This window comes from Patella vulgata, chromosome 2, assembly GCF_932274485.2.
Source record: "Patella vulgata chromosome 2, xgPatVulg1.2, whole genome shotgun sequence".
NCBI lineage: Eukaryota > Metazoa > Mollusca > Gastropoda > Patellidae > Patella > Patella vulgata.
The window spans coordinates 66,975,943-66,995,864 of NC_065880.2; the positions used below are offsets into that span (position 1 = coordinate 66,975,943).

A 19,922-nucleotide genomic window follows, 5' to 3' on the forward strand; every position below is an offset into this window, starting at 1 on the left:
ACAATATTAAATACAATTGTTAAAGTGATTCAATGGCTGTTGGCTGAGTCTGAAACCTACCAAATTCATAGAATTGGAATCGAGGGACACATAATTCAGTGCCATCATAGTTCTGTCAGTCCTCATAACTCATGTGATGTGATGTTTATGTGAATCTAATTAATCATAGTTCCCACTGGGATAATAAAGTATTATCTGATTCTCGTTTTATTTTAAAAAAAAAATAATAAAAAAAATTATACACTCCACGCAACCAATTCATTTTAATGTTTTGGGTAAACCAATATGGTGTCACTGGCTTCAATCGTCATAATGATAAAATGACATCATGCGGTCTCCAGTTCATTAAAGCTTCTTGATAGTAATCCAGCCTTGTGGCTGACATCAATCACAACATAGACCTATAGTTATAATGAGGATAAAATAAGCAGCAACAATACCCCAAAGATAATTATAAATTTGAGTAATGATTTTACCTTTTCATCTGTTAGTTTAAATAACTCTGTATTAATCAAATGTTTGAAATCTTCTTTTGATACTACTCCTATCTTAGCATAATCAATTTCTTCTAATGATCTAGCTACAGTATGAAAATGTGCTGCTACAGATTCCTTTAGTTTGTCTTCTAAATCACTGTCTAGTATATCAGGGTCTACTTGATTCTTGGTAACCAATGAAGATTTTTGTAACATATCCAACCACTGTACTGTATCCTACAGAAAGGAGATATAAAATATTAATTAGATAAGTGTCATAATGGCATAAATGACGGTGCTTAGTGGAACTGTCAACTAAAACCAAGAAGCAAGTACAGACTGATCTGCAACTATGAACAGTACATTTTATTACCAATTTTAGTTTCAGTTTAAAATCCTGAAGCGCTGCGAAAAGAAGATTATTTTTGACTTAAAAACACTTTTACAGTCTTTAGATTCCAGGGAGCTAGCCACAATTATATAGAGAAAATTAAAGGACTACTCTCATAGGTAAGTGAAAATGTTAAAGTGATCATGTAATTTTAGGTATAAAATTAAAGTTCATTGCAAATGTTCATGTCTTGTCTGTATGTTTGTCTTCTTAACGATAATCGGGTTGAGTGGTAGTTATACACTCAGTACACTATATTAATTTTGGAATTTTGAATATTATTCACCATATCTTGATATCCGATTGGACATATTCCTGGTCGGACAATTTAGGATGATTGGAAAATAGCGTCGGACATGTTCGGAATATACGGGCGAAATCCCATCACTGGTCTTCTGGGTTTCTAGTCGGTTATGTGTGGTGCAGTTATTATGGTAGGAAACTTACCTCCTCAACAGATGATGAAAACTGTTTCAAGAAAGCTCGGTATGATATAGTATTATCTGAACTTCTGTTTACTTTATTTACAAAATATAACCATTGCTGATTAGTTAGTTTAAAACAGAACATATCTAATATACGGCGAAAATCTGGTAAAGCTATCAAACCACATCCGTATTTATCAAATGAAGCACATGCCTGTAATCAACAACATAATTCATATAATATTGTACAATATACATGTTCTTACATTCCATTAACATAATTAAACTTTGAAAGTCACTAATATATTAACAGAAAGAGAAAGGGTTTAATGTCCGCTGAACACAAACTAGGTCATTTCAGAACTAACATAGGGTATCTATATTCTAATAACTGCATGGTATCTTTCAATAAACCGGTTTGTGCATAGGTCTTTGCTTTTTAGCAATGGGAAGAAGCCGGAGAACCTTGAAAACCCCACAAGGTTAGGCAGAGGACTCGATACCTTCTTGTCATGTACAAACTTGTCATTAAGACCATAGCACACTAAAACCAGCGGTTGCCAGGCAAAATACGCCCACATTTTGCAAGAGATGGATAGAGAACTAGCTAAAAACAAAAGCAATTTTTCGTACAATCAGGAGCCATAATATTACATACTTTTAAATTATTTGCATACCCGGAGCGGCCATTTTGTCTGGCAGTTTCAATTGGATTTTTAAGAAATTCAAACTCAACCTTCATTGAAGTCTAACGGTAATATATTTAAACGTATTTTAAAATTGAATCCAAAATTTGACTTCTAGAGGGTCCACAAGCTAAAAACGTGATTTTTAGAACAATTAGGGGCCATAATCCACGAAGTTACGTTCCAATATGCGTGATTATCAACAGAAACCGAGATCTTCGTGATATAAACATAAATTTAAAATTTCATCAAAATCGGATTAAAATTGTGACTTCTAGAGGGTCCACAATCTTGATATGACATACTTTTACACTATTTGCGTTCGAGGAGCGGCCATTTTTCAAGAAATTCTAACTCAACGCCTATTATGGTATATTTAAAAGGTTTTTTTTAAATCGTATCAAAATTGTGACCTCTAGAGGGGCCACAAGCTAAAAACTTGATTTTTCGTGCAATCAGGGGCCGTAATCCTGGAAGTTACAGTCCGATATGCCCAAATATCGAGAGGAACCGATATCTTTGGGTTATAAACATATATTTCAAGTTTTCGCAAAATCGAATAAAAATTGTGACCTGTAGAGTGTCTACAAGCTACAATCAGGAGCCATAATCCATGAAGTTACGGTTGGGAGATACACCTATTGTTGTATTCGGATCCTTGGATCCAGGGGTGTTACACATTTATATGTGGGTGAAAATAAAAATCAACCATTCTCCATGTTAGAATTCCAATCTCTATCTTTATTACTTTAAAAGGCAGAAGAACTACAACATAAGGGAGACAACTTGTGTCTGCTTAAACATAAGGTTTCAGACCACAATGATATAGAATATACCACAATATGACATCCCCCCGCGTTAAAACAAAATTCCATAGGAATTTTTGAAAAGAAGAGATATAAATGGAAAAACATTCACACACTATCACACAAAAATAAGAAAAGCTTAAATATACATGAGAATAAAAATGAGGGATGATACGATATGATACCAAAAATGAGAAAGTAGTAAAACAAGAACAATATTGAATGTTAATTAAAACAAAACAAATTATGAAAATTACATGTCATCTATAATATACATAGAAATCCTACGATAACTCCATTTTGAAATGTTCTCTATAAAACAAACTTGATTGAGAAGTATTGCTCCAACCTAATACTATATTATCTCTTTAACTTACAAGTGTATATCAAATTATCCAACTATCAGATACATATAAACAATAATGATCTAATTTTAACTATGAAGAGTCTCATCATAATATAGGAGTGTATGATAAATAGCAAAAATAGGTTTACCTTCAATACAAGCTTAAACACATTGTGTAAGGAACAATTCTAAAAATATTTACTTTGATATTTACGGAGATTACCAGTTACTTGAAGAGTATTTTCATTAATTAACTCATGAGCAATATTACAAAACTCAACATTATGATCTATATTAATCCATTCACAACTTTGTTGTTGTTTTGGGCTAAATTTGACAAGCAATTGAAATTTACCAAATTTAAATCTTGCTCTTTTGATTTCAATAAAATTGTCATCATTCACAACTTCTGTTAAGTAGTTGAGTTGTTCTTCCATTTGAGGAGGTGATAACATAGATAAAGAGGCAATAGTTTGATTAGGTATACATCTATTAATATCAACAGAAGTAGTAAATCTATCATAAGTAATAAACTTATCATTAAATTCAGGTAAATTATAACCATTTTCATCTGTAAACTGATACAAACTATCCTTAGTATTCAATACAGGTGAATCATTGCTAGATACAGATTTACCTAATTGTTTACGTAATTGGTCAATATGTGTTAATCTCTTTACTGGCTCATTAGTTCTTATGAAACAAGGTTTAAGCCGATTAATGGAATAGACATCAGGCAAAACTCTACCATCTAATGTTGCTAAAATGTAATGTGTGCGATCCAAAATCTGGTGGACAATCAAAGGTCCGCACCATTCAGCTTTGATTTTCTTTGACTTAGAGGTTAAAGCTGATGAGGAAGGTTTCAGAACATAAACAAACTGTCCTAATCCATAAACTGGATTTGTACTTAGACTGTGTGAGATACTAACATTTTGACTTAATTGTTTGCGTTTTTGCAAATCTAAAATAGTAGAAGACATAGAATCAAACTTTTGTTTCAAATGTGACAAATAATCCGAATAGGATTTACAAAGACTCTTGTCAAAGTTCCAGTTGAGAGAAGTAAGATTTTTGGGTTCTTTTCCAAAAACGAGCTGATATGGGCTATGATTTCCAAGTTGTGGTGAAACAAATGAATTATATGCATAACAACTGGTAGAAACAAACCTGACCCAATCCGTACCAAATTGATTTAGATTGAATTTGAGAAGGTCAGATACAGATTTAATATGTCTCTCAACCAACAAGCTACCATGGTTTGCAACACTGATTAGTTTGTGATCTATTCCTAATGAAGAACAAAGAATAGATACCAATTTTCCTGTCAAAGAGGATGCTGCATCTGTAATTAATACAGAAGGAGGGCCAAAAATGCAAACGATCTTTTGGATGATAGCCTCACAAATAGTTTCCGCATCAAGAGACTTCAATGGAACACACAGTATAAATCTAGTTATTTCGTCGCATATCACCATTAAATGTTTGAATCCACTGGGTGAAGCTGGCATGGATTTAAAATCTAAGCAAAGTTTATCGAAAGTTCGAAATTCGGTAGGTATTCGTGGATGAAAAATACGAACATCGTCTGACTTCGGTTTAAACTGTTGGCATGGATGGCAGCTGCTAATATAATTAGCTATGGTGTGAAACATCTGTGGAAAATAAAAAAGTTTCCGCATGGTGAGGTAAGTTCTGGTAATACCTTGATGACTGGATAGAATATTATCATGGTAAATACTGATTAAATTAGAACACATCGATTCAGGAATTGCCAACTGGAGACTAAATGTTTCATCCTTATGAATAATAAGACGAAATAATACATTATCATAGAGAATATATTCGTCAGATTTATTCTTAACCGATTTGGCCGCTGCACGGTTGGAAGGAAGTATACCGTGAGATAAATAGTCATAAATGGGTTTAAAATATGGTGATGTCTCTTGTTGTATACGCAGTTGATTGCAATCAATAGGAAGATTGTAATCTCGTATCATTTTTCTCTTGATGATTGAAAGTAATTTATCCAACTCTCGCTGTTTGGGAAAATGAGATTTAACAACCTGTGCAGAATTATGAACAACTGGGCTAGGAGGCATGCACAATTCAATAGGTATTTCAACATTGGGTGTGTCTGAGTCAAGGATTCGGTCAACAAGTCGAGGTTCATTGGGAAAAGTAGAAGGTGGTGCATAAACAGAAGACAAGGGAGTAGACTCTTGCTGAGTTGATTGTTGAATAGTATGAGACTTGTTGCCAGACTTTGATGTAGAGACGGCTTGTCTATCATTGGATCTATCTTCAAAATCACTGGGAAAATTATGAAGAGATTGTTGATTTGCTGAAACTGGAGGATTGGTAAGCATAGATGAAGAAGATAACTTTTGTTTTGAGGAATTAAGATCTGGAATGGGTATGTTCTGTTGTTTTGCCCACTGACGAGTTATAGGTCTTTCTGTTAAAGTAAATGCTGTAGGAACTACTGAATCTATCTCTGAATCATCCTCAAGGGGATTACGAGACAAAAAATCTGCGAGAACTAGCTCCTTTCCCTTTTTGTAACCGATCTTGAAGGAAAAATGGGAGAGTTTTACTAAAAGTTTCTGAAGTCGATTTGTACAAGGTGCACGTTTTGAATCAAATAGATGAATGATGGCTGCATGATCTACGTATGCATCAAATTCTACTCCACGTAATAAATACTGGAAATTGGAAATATTTATGAGTAATCCGAATAACTCTAATTCAGTAACGGAATATCTTTCACAAGCTTTTGGTAAGCGTTTTGAGTAATATCCTAACAGTCGTTCTTGACCTTGAATGACTTGAGTAAGGTAAGATCCTGTTGCAAAGCGAGATGTATCGCTGTAAAGGGTTAAGCGTCCGGTGCCAGAAGGCATATATAGAACGGGTGGCTTTACTAACAAAGATTTTACTTTAGTGAAGGCTGTTTCTTGAGCTTCTGACCATTTGAAAACCGAACGTTTATTGGATATCTTATGTAGAGGTTGCAATATGGATTGCAAACTGGGCAAGAAGTTTGACAAATAATTGACAGCGCCCACAAAACGTCGTACATCTCTGGTTGACCTAGGCCTGGGAAGATTCTGAATGGCTTTACACCTATCTGACAAAGGCTGAATAGTCACTAGGCCTTCTGAACCAAGTTGTATTTTATGACCCATATATGTAACTTCCTGACGAAAAAATGCACATTTACGAGGACAAATTTTTAAACCATGTTGAATAAGGGCCTTAAAAAGAAGATTTAAATGTCGTGTATGAGAATCAGTATCATGACTAAAAACAATTATATCATCATGGTGTGCGATACAGAAATCGTAACTACTTGGAATAGTTGCTAAAACATTATCAACTGTTGATTGAAAAACCGCTGGAGATATACATAATCCTTGTGTTAGTCTCTTAAAATAGTAATGTTTTCCACCAGAGTATGAAGATATGCCTGTGTACTGTTGAGCTTTAAGCGATAAAGGAAGGGAAAAGAAGGCCGACTTAAGATCTAAACAACTAAGAACAGCAGGTGAAGCGTTACCAATTCTCTTCAGAGTGTCTGTCAACAGTGGAAACGGATGATTTAAGCGCTTAATCCGCGAATTTAAATATCTGAAATCTACAACGACTCGCTTTTCATTAGTTCCCTTCTTTGGAAGAATCAAGACAGGTGATGTGTAGGCTTGACTACCAACTGCAAGTATTCCTAACTTCACTAATTTCTGTAACTCTTGATCAACTATACGTTTTTCTTTTTCGGTTTTAGGGTAAGGCCTAATATAAAAAGGTTTGTCATCAGTGACGTCAATATCAACTTGGATATTGGGACATTTTCCGATTTCGCCATTCAAGCTGAATGCTTCTTTATGTTTAGTCAAAAGCTGGTAGAAATTGTCTTTCTGGTTGGCTGTAAGAAGACTTTTGGTAAGGTCAATTGTAGAGCGAAATACAGAGTCTGATGAATGACTGGTGTAATTAGACTCATATTCTGTAGATATATTAATAGAGTCACAAACGAAAATGTCATGTAGTGAAACATGGGATATAGGTCTAGATGATGGAATATGTAATGTCTTGGAAGTTGTATTACATATTGGAATCACAGCACTATTTCTTTTTAGCTTGATAAGAAATGTTGAAGGACAAGCACTTTTAATCTTACTATTACATGTCATTAAAACCTCGCGATTGCGAAAAATACCTGGAATTTTACCATGAACAGTAACATAACGTTGCTGATTGGGTTTGACATAGACTGAATTAGATGTTGAGAATGAAATGTTGGTAGATCGACACTGCAAAACATTGTTATTAAAACTAAGGTTGGCATCCAACTTTGCCAATGTCTCTTGACCAACGATCAAATCAATTCCAACAAGATTGGAAGCAATGTACACTTCAAAAACTAAAGTATGACCTTGAATAACTATCTCAAGTTGTAGCGAATAAGAACAAACTATTAGTTGACCATTAGCCATTCTAAATTTTAGGGATTGTTCTAATTTATGAAGTGGTAAACTACTGAGATATGAAGATGACTCAATAGTAAATGATGAGATTAGTGATCGAGTAGCACCACTATCAAACAAAAGTAAAGCAGAATGTCCATCAGGGAAATTACCTTTACAATAATTACGTTTTGACAATTGTATGTTTAAAGGTTTGGTCTGTGATGATGACATCGGGAATTTATTCGGAGCAATGGAACAAATTCCCTGTATTAAAAATCCTGATTATGTTTGTCAGCCATGTGCCTTTGGCGGACGAAACAAGAGCGCCAAGTATGGTTAGGCTTTCCACAGTAGTCACAGACAATTTGACGATTCCTATGACTTTGAAAAAAATCTTGACGTCTTGGAGAAAATTCTCGGTGATTTGGAGAAAAATCTTGACGACTTGAAGAAAATCGACTGTTATAATATGATCTGTTGTTATGTCTTGAGAAATGAGAATTTCGATTTTGTCTAGGGCTATGAGGTCGAAATTCATTGGTATGGCGTGCCTTAGGACTGATTGAGTGATCGATGCGTCGATTATCATTGGAAGAAGAATGATGAGAAGATGACCGTCTCCGAGGAGAAGAAAAACCTGAAGCAAATTGTCGTGATGGGCGTTCCAGCTCTAGCTTAAGATCAGCTAAATCTTGTTTTAAGTGTGCTATCTCAGTATCCTTGTCATTTTCTGCCGTGAAAAAGGTTACTTCCTTAGTTTTACTGTCACTCTTGTGAATGTCAAAGTAATACTGAGCTTTGAGAGCTATGTCAGAAATAGAAGTCCTGTCATTAATTGACATTGCCACAGCTTGTTGACATAATGATGGCAAAATGGAAACAAACTTGTATCGCAGTTGTGCATCAGCTATGTCCAACTGTCTTCCTAATCTCTGAAGTTCCTCTAAATTTTCAGAGGGCGGTTTAGTTTCGTCATAACAAAATGAAGCGTAATCCTTATGCAAACCAAAGGGCGTCCGATTATCAGAAAATCTCTCAATAAACTGAGTGCGGAGATCTGCCAAGCTTCGGAACACTTTACCTTCTATCCATAGACGTGCTTTGCTTTTTAATGTTTGCCTGAAGAGACCAACCATCACATTAATTCCTGCAACATTGACAGGGTTCTGATCATGATTATGATGTTCTAAATAATCCACGAAAGTCAAATAATGTGCTGTAGCAAGATCCCTACTTAGGATAGACCCATCAAATTTATCAGCATTAAAGGGCTTACCTTGAGCCATTTCAAAGTTGTACAAAATGAACTTATGAAATGCCACAAAATTAATTATGAAACAATATATATACATGTATCAAGCTTACAAAATGTTAGAAAACTAATTACTAAACAATATATCAAATTAACAAAATGGAAATTCAAGTACTGTACACAATAACACATTCACCCAACACAATCATACAATACAATCATACAATATCCTAACAACGATAACCAAGCAGGTAAAAAAACACAAGTCAATAATATTCAATGAATGTCGATAATTGAACAAATGATTTATATAGGAAAATATCGCACAAATGTCACTGCAACTGCATATGCATCAAATCACTGTAGACTGTAGATTTCAAAATGTTACTATTACTATTAAAGACTATTCAGTATGAAGCTAAAAACTGGCATGTTATGTTATAATTGTCACTGGACTGTCTAAGGCTAGAATTAAAAGTCGGTAGGCCTGTACTACATCTACAATAATTGGTCTTCTCTGGGATTATGATCTACACCACACTGCCTGCTCAAGAATACTAAATAATATTACTACATTCACAGTCACATAAAACTGGAAACTGGATCGAAATCATAGTATGAATTGAAAATTAGGTAATGATGATGTAAGTTGAACATAAACATGGTTTAAATTATTCTGTCTTCAAGACTAGGCTCTCCAAAATAATTTCAGACTTTGGATAATTGTAGGCAATGTAGGGCTATCTCAATCTGATCTCATCTGCACAATGAAAATTCTCAAAATTAGAATGATACTAGATTGATTAAAGTTCCATCAGTTGACTAATATCAGTAGAGTTCAAGATATACAGTAAAGTCAAGCAGTATTGCTTAGTCCATTCTAAGAAAGCACATGGAAAGCACATGGCACAGATATGAAAAGCACATGGTACTCTTAAACTGTCACAAAAATCTGATTAAATCCATAGTTTGGTGAAAAACATACAAAATATGAAGCACAATAAGTTTAGGATGTTTTGCATCTCCACCATGTTGTATTCGGATCCTTGGATCCAGGGGTGTTACACATTTATATGTGGGTGAAAATAAAAATCAACCATTCTCCATGTTAGAATTCCAATCTCTATCTTTATTACTTTAAAAGGCAGAAGAACTACAACATAAGGGAGACAACTTGTGTCTGCTTAAACATAAGGTTTCAGACCACAATGATATAGAATATACCACAATATGACACTATATTTCAAGTTTCGTTAAAATCAAATAAAAATTGTGACCTGTAGAGTGTCCACAAACAAATTGTGGACAGACCAGGGGCGTTTTAAGGTTTATCATGGCAGAGGCTATAATATTTTGAGGGCCCTCTTTCGCTGGGGGGGGGGGGGGCTCTGCCCCTGGCCACCAGAGGTTGAGAAATTTTGCAAAATAGAAAACATTTTGGTGCATTCTGACATATCCTCCAGTAACAGTGTATAGAAAACGATTGACTTGGACTCGGGGGCCCTTTCCCTTGGCCAGAGGGGCCCTTTTGTCAGACATGGGGCCCTTTTGTCTGCCTTTAGGGCCCTCCCTAACTAGGGTACATTTTCATTTTTCTCATCGGTTTTAGCATTTTTCCCCCGTTTTATTTTTTCAACTTCTTTGATTTGTTTCGTGAGGAGGCTGGCGCCTCCAGCTATAAAACGCTTCTGAGACGTACAGACAGGGGGGACGACAATATACGTCCACATGAAAATGTGGGCATATAAAAATCCCACCTTTTCTAATGTATATTTTTGGTTAGCAATGTTTTGCCGTAGTTTATCCTCTGCCTGTTGTGGTAGCAGATGAGAATAATTTTCTGTTGCCAAAGTAAATTCTTTCTTTCTTCTTCCATAACTTGATTTTCTTCCTTCTTCAAACGCTCGTAAAAAATCATCATAATTCAGACGACTTTGATTGGTTTGAAGACCCATCCTAAATACATACAGATAATTATTACTTGGAGTTTCTGATAAAAGCAGTTAAGATTATAATTTAACTATATATATCATAATAATAATATATAGTCCAAAAAGATGGATCTTTATTGATTTAAAGCAGAGGTGGCCAACCTTTTACAAACCAAGCACTAATTTATTCACAAACGAATTCAGACATTTAAATCATGTACCCCTATCTACTTCTTGTAAAATTATGTTTATGATAGGTATAATTAGCATTTTTACAGACGATTGCAAAACAAAAGTCCATTTTTCCAAGTTTGATTCATTAAGCATAATAATCTTTAACTGAAAACATATTAATGTGAATGAAGATAAACTTCGCTAAAAAGGTTGTGCACGAAATAATAAAATCGCAAATAATAATGAGTAGGCTTACTACTGTCAAGCCCTGTTTATGTCATCTATGTGTCACTGTCTACTTACATTATCAAATGAGAATGTCGGTTTTATCACACACTATCAGCTTTAAAAGTTTAAAAAGAAATTTCCATCGAAATATTTCAACTAATGAGTGGAAAGTTGCATTGTATATTTATTTTTTCATTTCTAGGATAATTAGGTCATTAATTTGACCTGCAAAACTTAATTTTATCTGAAAATATGATATTTCTAATGAAATTGTTGGCTCAAACTGCCTAGAGAGAGTCTAAAATTAGTTATTAGAAACATACAGAAATAAATCTACTACTGTATTTGGTCCCATGTAAATGTTAAAGCATGTTGCATGGCAACCAACCAAATACTGTTGCACTAATGCACTTGCTGTCTTACAGTAACATGTTACTGTTATTTGTAATGGTACCGTATTAAGAGCGTGTCCACGAGAGCACCATGCAGAAATTGAAAAAAACGATAACCCGGGGGGTCAGCAAATTTCAACCATACTTGGTCTATGGGGACCCCTAGGCGACAGAAGTCACATGATGAAGTGAAAAATTTTTGAACGGACAACTTCCGGTATAACTGGAAATTGTTGTTTTGGGGTAAAAGTTGACATATTTCGACCAATTTGTTACCCTAATTTCAAAACGCTCCTACCCGAAATGTTGTGTCTCTAAATTTTTGATATTGGTCAGGTATGATAGGCCTAGTAGTCGTCTTAAAATCCTGCAGTCGTTTGGGAATGAATGAATCATGTGGAATTTTCTGTGAGTGATCATAAAGTGGTCATTTTACATATGTTTAAAACTATGCTATCCTAAAACGCATGTAGCTGCTTCTTTGCAGGTCTGACATAGAATTGCTTGGTGTGGTTGTGAAGGGCATTTCTCAAAGTAAATGTCAAAAGAAAAAAACTGACCGGAACGCAACCCACTAGAGTGCTGTAATATTCTGAAAATGTGTAAAAACGGTATTTTCCACGAAATTCGTCTTTTCACTGATAATCGACTACTATTTTCAAGAGTTCAAATGACCGTTGATTATGAACATTAGTACTATTTTTTGTTACTTGAACGTTCCTTGTGCCAAATATACTATCTTGGTTAAAAATCATGAAGTTTTTGTGACAAAATCGGACGTTTGCGGTCATCGTAGGAAAGGGGCTTAATTGGTGTATAATTTTGCAGGATCAGGCAACGATTATTCTCATCTGTATTCAGTAGTTAGTAGCACGGAAGTGCATAAATGCAAGGACTGGCATAACAAGCTTTTATATTAGCACAATTTAACCAAAGCAGCACCTTTTCAGCAATGACTAACGATTATCTTCAAATGACTACTGATCATCACCATTACTTGTAATATTTCGTAATTTCAACGTGAATCGTGTCAAATACATCATTTTGTTTAAAATCATAATATTTTTGTGACAAAATCTGACTTTCACGCTTGCTTGATAGCCATAGGGAAGAGTCATAAGTGGTGTGTAATTTTGCAGGGATCAGACCACTGTTAATAAGATCTGTATTCATGAGCAGATCATCGTATAAATTTGACTGACATGACTATCATAAACTTGATATCTTTTAATTTGTACACCTTCTCATGTAAAAAAGAACCATAAGAAGAAACATTCAGAAGTGTTCATGTAGGGACATTTAATGTCTGGTATTGAAATCTCTGAATCATGGTATAGATCACAACAGGATTTATGGCACTCCAGGATAATGTTGTTGACCGCATGTGCCAAACTCCTACATATACCTACGTTCGAGCAGAAGTGCTCACTTATTTAGATTCCTACGTTCGAGTGTAAATGCTCTCTGACCTTCCTTCAAGGTTTTTGGACCACAGAGTACTGTTTTATTTTGTAGTACTGTTTTTGACCTCTTCTCCTTCAGGGATTTCAATATGGAATTATCATAGCCTCCCGATCTGTAATGCCTCTCCATGAAAACGTCCAAATGTTTCCATACAATGATCGGCTCCTAAATACAGATGGGAATAAGCTGGTCTGATTCCTAAAATATGTTTTACCAAAATAACCTATTTGGCACAAGGAACATTGGTAGAAAAGGTGTTGTATAGTCGTCTTGCTGTCACTGGATCATCTACAATCCCCTCGTCCTTAAAATCTGTTACAGGAGCGAACATGTACATCCCTCAGAGACACTTCTTTTACCCAAGTGTTAAAATATGCTTACACTGAATCGTGTATCATATTTCACCTTTCATTATATCATATTTATAGAAGACGATTTGTTCTGTTTAAATTGCATTGGACATTCATGAAACTTGTCCCTGGTCTAACACATAGACTTTAGATCCTAAGGTCTGCCATTGAGTGACGTGGTGTGACAGCATGCCGGTGACATGGTGTGGTGTTGTTTGTCCAACCTCATGGATATTCTCTTTTCCCACAAGTGTATTATTGAAGTAAAATTGTACCATATGTTAGTCCCAAAATGACCTAGTTTGTGTTGAGTGGACCTTAAACCCCATTTCTCTCTTTTAAGTCAAAATCACCCTTTGTGATGATGTCCATAGATACAGTATTGATAGACGGGACATTAAATTTATCCTAATTTTTGGTGTTTTTAATATATTTCTCCTGTTTTTATTATGACTGTTCCGGTCATTTTTATTTTCTATTTTGTTAGTAGGAAGGTTGTTAATTGTGGGTAACATTCAACTTTGGTCCTAGTCCCTGCAAAGAACGAGCTATAGCCTCTTAAACATTGGTTTTCATTAAATTCAATTTTCAGAGAGAGTTGGGTATCCGGCCAGTACAAAGGTATCATTAGCAGTAGAAACTTCAAACACAGTGTGAAGGAGGAACCTGAGTGGTCCCACTAATGCCCAAAATTTTGTCTATCCAAATCAATTATTGTCCGAATAGCAGGTCATTCAAATTTGGATCCAAAATTGCCTATTTTTGGCTTATTTTTCGATTAAAAAATACTTTTCCAATTTTCCAGGTCGGTATCAACTGAATCCATCTAATATTTTGGGGGGATGTATCTGGGTACTAACCCATCTCACAGAAAAAATTTGGTCCAAATCCCTGACCCAAGGGTTATCACCCCCTGCATGGTGCTCTCGCGGACACACTCTTAATATGTATATATATATAAAATGTGCTTTTCTTGAAGTATCTTGAAAGATATATTAATATTGTTTTAGGGAACAATTATATTTTTCATAGTAGTTTTCTAATCATTTGTTTAAGTATTTAGGATTTTGATTGTTGAGGAAATATGCTTTAAACATAAATGAAAGAAGGCAAAATTCATACTGCAGTTTCACCCTCTGTGACAGGTTTTATATACAAGTTACACAAACCTTTCAAGGAGTCGAAAAAATTCATCATCACTTATAAAAAAGTTTAAATCAACAAGAACCTTCTGAATTTCACTAACTGAAAGATATCCTCTCTTCTTGGTGTCATAATTTCTAAAAGCTGCATAAAAATCTTTATATTTATCTCTAATCTTGTCACTAAAAAAAACATAATTAAATATATACTTGCCGTTTTATATCACACATAGCAATTTACAAGATAATAATATGTCAAAGTGATAAATCTTTCATAGCTGGTGTTGCATTTTGGCTAGGTATCTGGTTTGGCATGGTTGCTTGTGCAACCAACGGTTGCCAGGCAAGATATGCTCCCTTTTTGCAAGAGATGGATAGAGAACAAGCTAAAAAAAAAAAAAAACTCTCGAGTGTCCACAAGCTACAATCGTGATTTTTTGTACAATCAGTGGCCATAATCCATAAAGTTACGATCCAATGCATGCCAATATCGAAAGGTACCGAGATCTTTGGGAGATAAACCTATATATCAAGATTCGTCCAAATCTGATAAAAATAGTGACCTGTATAGTGTCCACAAACAAATTGAGGATGGACGGACAGGGTCGACGACAATATACATCCACATGAAAATGTGGGCGTATAAAAATCATCTAATTGTTTCTGTGTTTTTATTTAGAATTGATTTATCATGTTGCTTTCATTCATGAGCTTAATCATTATTATTAGGTCAACAGAGGTACTGTATTTATTGTTATTAGGTCTCTTTTAAAAAAATAATATGGTACCAAGGCAAACAGGAGTACTAGATCAATAACATCACTACAGGAATATGATCCTGCTTCAAAAACCTGTAAACAATTTTAACAGAGTTTGGTTATAATAACATCGACTGAAGGGGAGAGATGAAGGGTCATTTCTGAGAAACATTCGTTGGCAAACTGAGTTTAGTTAATAAATGATCATTTACCGAAGTTGCTGTTCTACATATTCAGCTGTCATATGTAGACCAAGTTCAGCTTGTTTAAGTGTAGCATCTTCATGTTTCATATGTTGATCTAGATTATGATTAACAAGATTTTGACGACTTGCTTCTGTAATTTCCTGACTGATACCATCATCTAAAGGAGTAAACTCTGATGCTCCTAATTTGTCTAAAAAATCTTGATGTGACACAAAGCCTTTACCATCTTCATCATACCTACAGAGAAAAGAACATTGAGTTAGCAAAATACAGTTAAAATGCAAAAATATCCTACCATATTTTTCGGTGTATTAGGCGCATGCATAGATAAGGCACAGGGCGAGTTTGGCAGAGGTGTTTCAGGAAAAAATAAAAGTGGATGGTTTAGGCGCACCCTTCTCCAGCACCTTGTGGAACACGTGCCATACCATTGCAGCTTGACTATACCTAGATTGTAGCCATTTACATCTATCAGTAACATAATACAATAGCATTTATAATACCAGCAAAGAAACAATGATTTGGTGAACTACAAACAACTTCATAAAGCATACGGTGACAAATCGCCGGTAGATAATTAAGGATACCGGTAAATTATAACAATGGATCAATCGGCGAATCTATGTTGCATGAAAACTAGCGGTAACTTGAAACGGCTAATGTAAAATTTACAGCTATGTATAGAAAATACCAACGAACCTTCCATCAAATTTTTAAAAATTATTTATTGAGAATTGCTACAAGACGAACCGCTAAAGAGTACGGTAAGTGTCAGGGGTTGTGAATTTAATTTGGGTGAGTCGAACGTAAGGTGGCTATGAGTTGGGAACTTAGTCACATAAACCAAATGAAGAAGCCAATAGATGGAGTGACGCACATTATCCACAAATTGAGAAAGAATTGGTTGACTATGTCAATGATATACGTCGAGTAGATTTGCTGTTTCGACGACAGGTTAGACTGGAGAGCATCAATATAATATGTCAGTTAAACTGTAATCCCACCCTAATACTGATGACTTATCTTATATTGAGCCAATGAAAATGTTTGTATAAATGCATGCCCCGCCCTATTCATCAACATGACTGATAACACCATCGATCTTGAACGGGGATGTGTTAGAACTGCCGGTAATGGCCAAGAGTATACGGAATAGTAGAAATATATGTTGTAGAAATAGCAAGAAATATTAACGATACGTATGTTATTTTTTTAAACACCATTAAAGTTGAACAGCTATCGGCCGATGGTGTTTGCATTGCCGGTTTATTACAAACAGTATACCGTACACGGAATAGCAGAAAATGTTGACATCTTTTTTATGCACGAAATAACGGAAATATGGGCGATTATTATTGACATTTTTTAACCGTATCTAAAAAGGTTATTGGCAAAATTAAAACATATCTAAAACATTATTCAATTTGAGTGATAATATATCATAATCTTTTAAGGTAGAGTCACCTGGTCGACATGTGTTGATTCTAGGGCAATTATTTCTTGAACTTCCGACTGCGGTGTCGACACGGGAAAAGCCTGGATTTGCTTAACGTTATGTATTAGACGCACCCCTTCTAGAAAATAATATATTTTTTAAAAAAAGTGCGCCTAATACACAGAGAGAGAGAGAGAGAGAGAGAGAGAGAGAGAAATGGTGTTTAAAGTCCACTCGACACAAACTAGGTCATTTCGGGACTAACATATGGTTTAATTTTATTTCAATAATTCGCTTGCGCATAGGGGTCTTTAGCAGTGGGAGGAAACCAGAGGACCCGGAGAAAACCACGAGGTTGGACAGGCGACCCTACTCCTTGTCACGTACAACTGGGGATTCGAAACCACGCCAGTCGACTCAATGACAGACTTTATGATACAGCATGCGCACGCTAACCATTCAGCCATCCAACTGAAAAATATGGTAATTAAAATTGTTTGCTAACAATGAAGTATTTTCCCCTGATTTTTCACAAATGTTAAATTATGATGGTGCTCTTATAATATAGTCCTTACATTTCCCATAATCTGTTAAACTCTTCTTTTGTTATAGATATCATGAACCTATTTAAAGCATTTCTTAATTCATTCTTTTTTAAAACTCCTTTTTTCTTTTTATCAAATCCTAGGAAGGCCTGAAAAAAAAAAAAAAGAGGACAGATCATCAAAATTATGTGTACCTACATTGAACTGTCAGTGCCCCCCCCCCCCCCAACGCTTTACAATCCGTGATTGCTTGTACTAAGTTGTATTATGAAAAGAAGCTGAAAATGATCGAAAGTAATCACACTTTCAATAAAAATGTAAACTTGTTAAATTCACCTTTAGTCTTAGTTACCATGGAGGTCAAAAGGTGAAATTTACCATTTTTGCACTAGGAAGATTTAAAGCAATAAAATGTCAACGTAAAATATAAAAACTAAAGCAAAACCTGATCTAATTAATAATAGGAACATTTAAAATTTATCTTTAATGGGGCTTAGCACCAAACTTTTACTTTGGAAAGTCGAAAATGATCTTTAGAATAATTTGCTACTTAAAGGAGGTAAATCGCTAATATTTGGTCGCAACGCATATAATAATGTAATATGAATGTATATAAACTGATTTACATCCAATTGTTTCCATTTTTACTCTAATTTCAAATCAGTTATGTTCGGCAAAATACGCCAGAAGTCTCAATCAAATGGCTATCTCTAGCGTCTGGTTTTTCCAGTCTACACTGATAGTATTTATTGCGCATGCTCTCCAGATAAGAATATGGCTTCACCGATTGACATGACTTGAGGAATATGTCTAGCCTTGTTCTTTGAGTCCCCTATTACAAATGGTACTGAAATGCATTATGGTATACGATTCGTGTACCAATGGTAAAATGTTTATTTTGTCTTAAATATTGGATATCAGAAGCCCATCTTTTCAAGATACGATAACAACACCAATGTTGATTTAAATTGACAAATAATTTGTGTTTTCGATGTCGAAGATTTTGGATGATATTGAGTTACAGACTTAGCTACTTTAAGATGATTTTCTGACTTCCCATTAACGATTCAAACTTTTTATTCTCTTTGTGATTAAAGTGGAAAATGGTTGGAATGGCATCTGTTTTTTTATTTTTTAACTTGCAGTTTCCAAAATTCACCACACAAGTCCTGTTCATAACCGTTGTCCTTGAAATGGTCGGAAAACATAACCTTGTCGCTGAACTTAAATTTGTCGATGTTATGACCGGTACCAATGTTCTGCAACCAAAGAATTGTTCTGTGTCTTTCCATTGGTCGTTTGTTTGGAATTTTAAAATAGGTATTTATTAGTGTTGAAACTACTATTCGGATATTCGTTAACAGATACAAAATAAGGGTTATCCGAATCATTTTACTATCCGTTTACTATTCGTTACAATATATTCTGACATTCCGTATGCTCTATATTTAGCCATTTTTACGTCTGATTACTTTGAAATTTTCCCCAATGCAATTGATCACGTACGCAGCTCTGAGCATAAATGTCAACATTATGCGTATTATTTAGTGATTATGAGTACTGGTATATGAACTTTTGATGTAATTTTGTTCAAGAATTTCACGTCTCTGAATTATACGAATAGTATTCGGATAGCCAACAAAAGTATTCGGATCACAAATCTCGATCTGTTTTTCAACACTATGATTTATAGGTTTTATTTAAATGACCAAAAGCTGCACATAATTCAGGCTTATCATCTGTAAGGCTAGTGCACTCTGACGTCAACAATTCGCGGACGTAACTAGTAATCTTAGTTTTGATTGGTTGAGAAATATTGATTGACAACAACATGGCCGCTCAATGTAGTGACATTAATTATCATATAGAATAAGCCGTTTTAATCTTTAAAATTTTATATTTTTTTAATTCAAGACAGAAGTCTTTTTAATAGTGTATTTATTATAATATGACTCAGCAAAATAATTTTTCCTTTAAGGAGAGCATTATTCAGATCACCATCTAATACGATGGCTGAATTTTTTCTTATACACTAAGGAACAACCATACCTGAGTTTTAAGAAATGTTATATCAAGAACTCTGTCCTGTATTGCATTCACGAGTTTAAACGTAAATTGGGAGTTAACACAGGACAGACGAAGGGGACAGCACATTAATATTAAATATGAGTGTATAAAATATTAAATACCTTAGCTAAATCAGCCCACTGTCTATGGGCTTTACATTTAAGTTCTTCATGTGCTTCTTCAGCTGTTAATGATCTGGGTGGAATAGCTGTATTATATCTGTACAAATATAGATATTGCACATACATGTTATTTAGTAGACTCTGTCACATCCGACATCAAGCTAATCAACGAAGACCGACACGAGTATTAATCTCACCGATAATTGATTGGTGATTGCTTAGGTCAATCTTTTGTAAGTGAACACTCGACGGATTGT

The 19,922-nt window shown here is 34.8% G+C and overlaps 1 protein-coding gene across 2 annotated transcripts in view; it reads right to left on the reverse strand.

Annotated features, from left to right (window-relative positions):
* Positions 1–19,922, reverse strand: part of LOC126811149 (EF-hand calcium-binding domain-containing protein 6) — a 41,977-nt gene that overhangs the window by 4,235 nt on the left and 17,820 nt on the right. For both annotated transcript variants that reach the window (XR_007675410.2, XM_050536640.2), the window contains exons 21-27: positions 19,666–19,762; positions 17,507–17,625; positions 15,503–15,733; positions 14,560–14,715; positions 10,609–10,807; positions 1,315–1,506; positions 477–713 (exon numbers count right to left, since the gene is read on the reverse strand). Coding sequence is in view for 1 of the 2 variants with exons in the window: in XM_050536640.2 (XP_050392597.2) it covers positions 477–713; positions 1,315–1,506; positions 10,609–10,807; positions 14,560–14,715; positions 15,503–15,733; positions 17,507–17,625; positions 19,666–19,762 (1,231 nt within the window). In the remaining variant the exon portion in view is untranslated. The remainder of the gene's footprint in view (positions 1–476; positions 714–1,314; positions 1,507–10,608; positions 10,808–14,559; positions 14,716–15,502; positions 15,734–17,506; positions 17,626–19,665; positions 19,763–19,922) is intronic.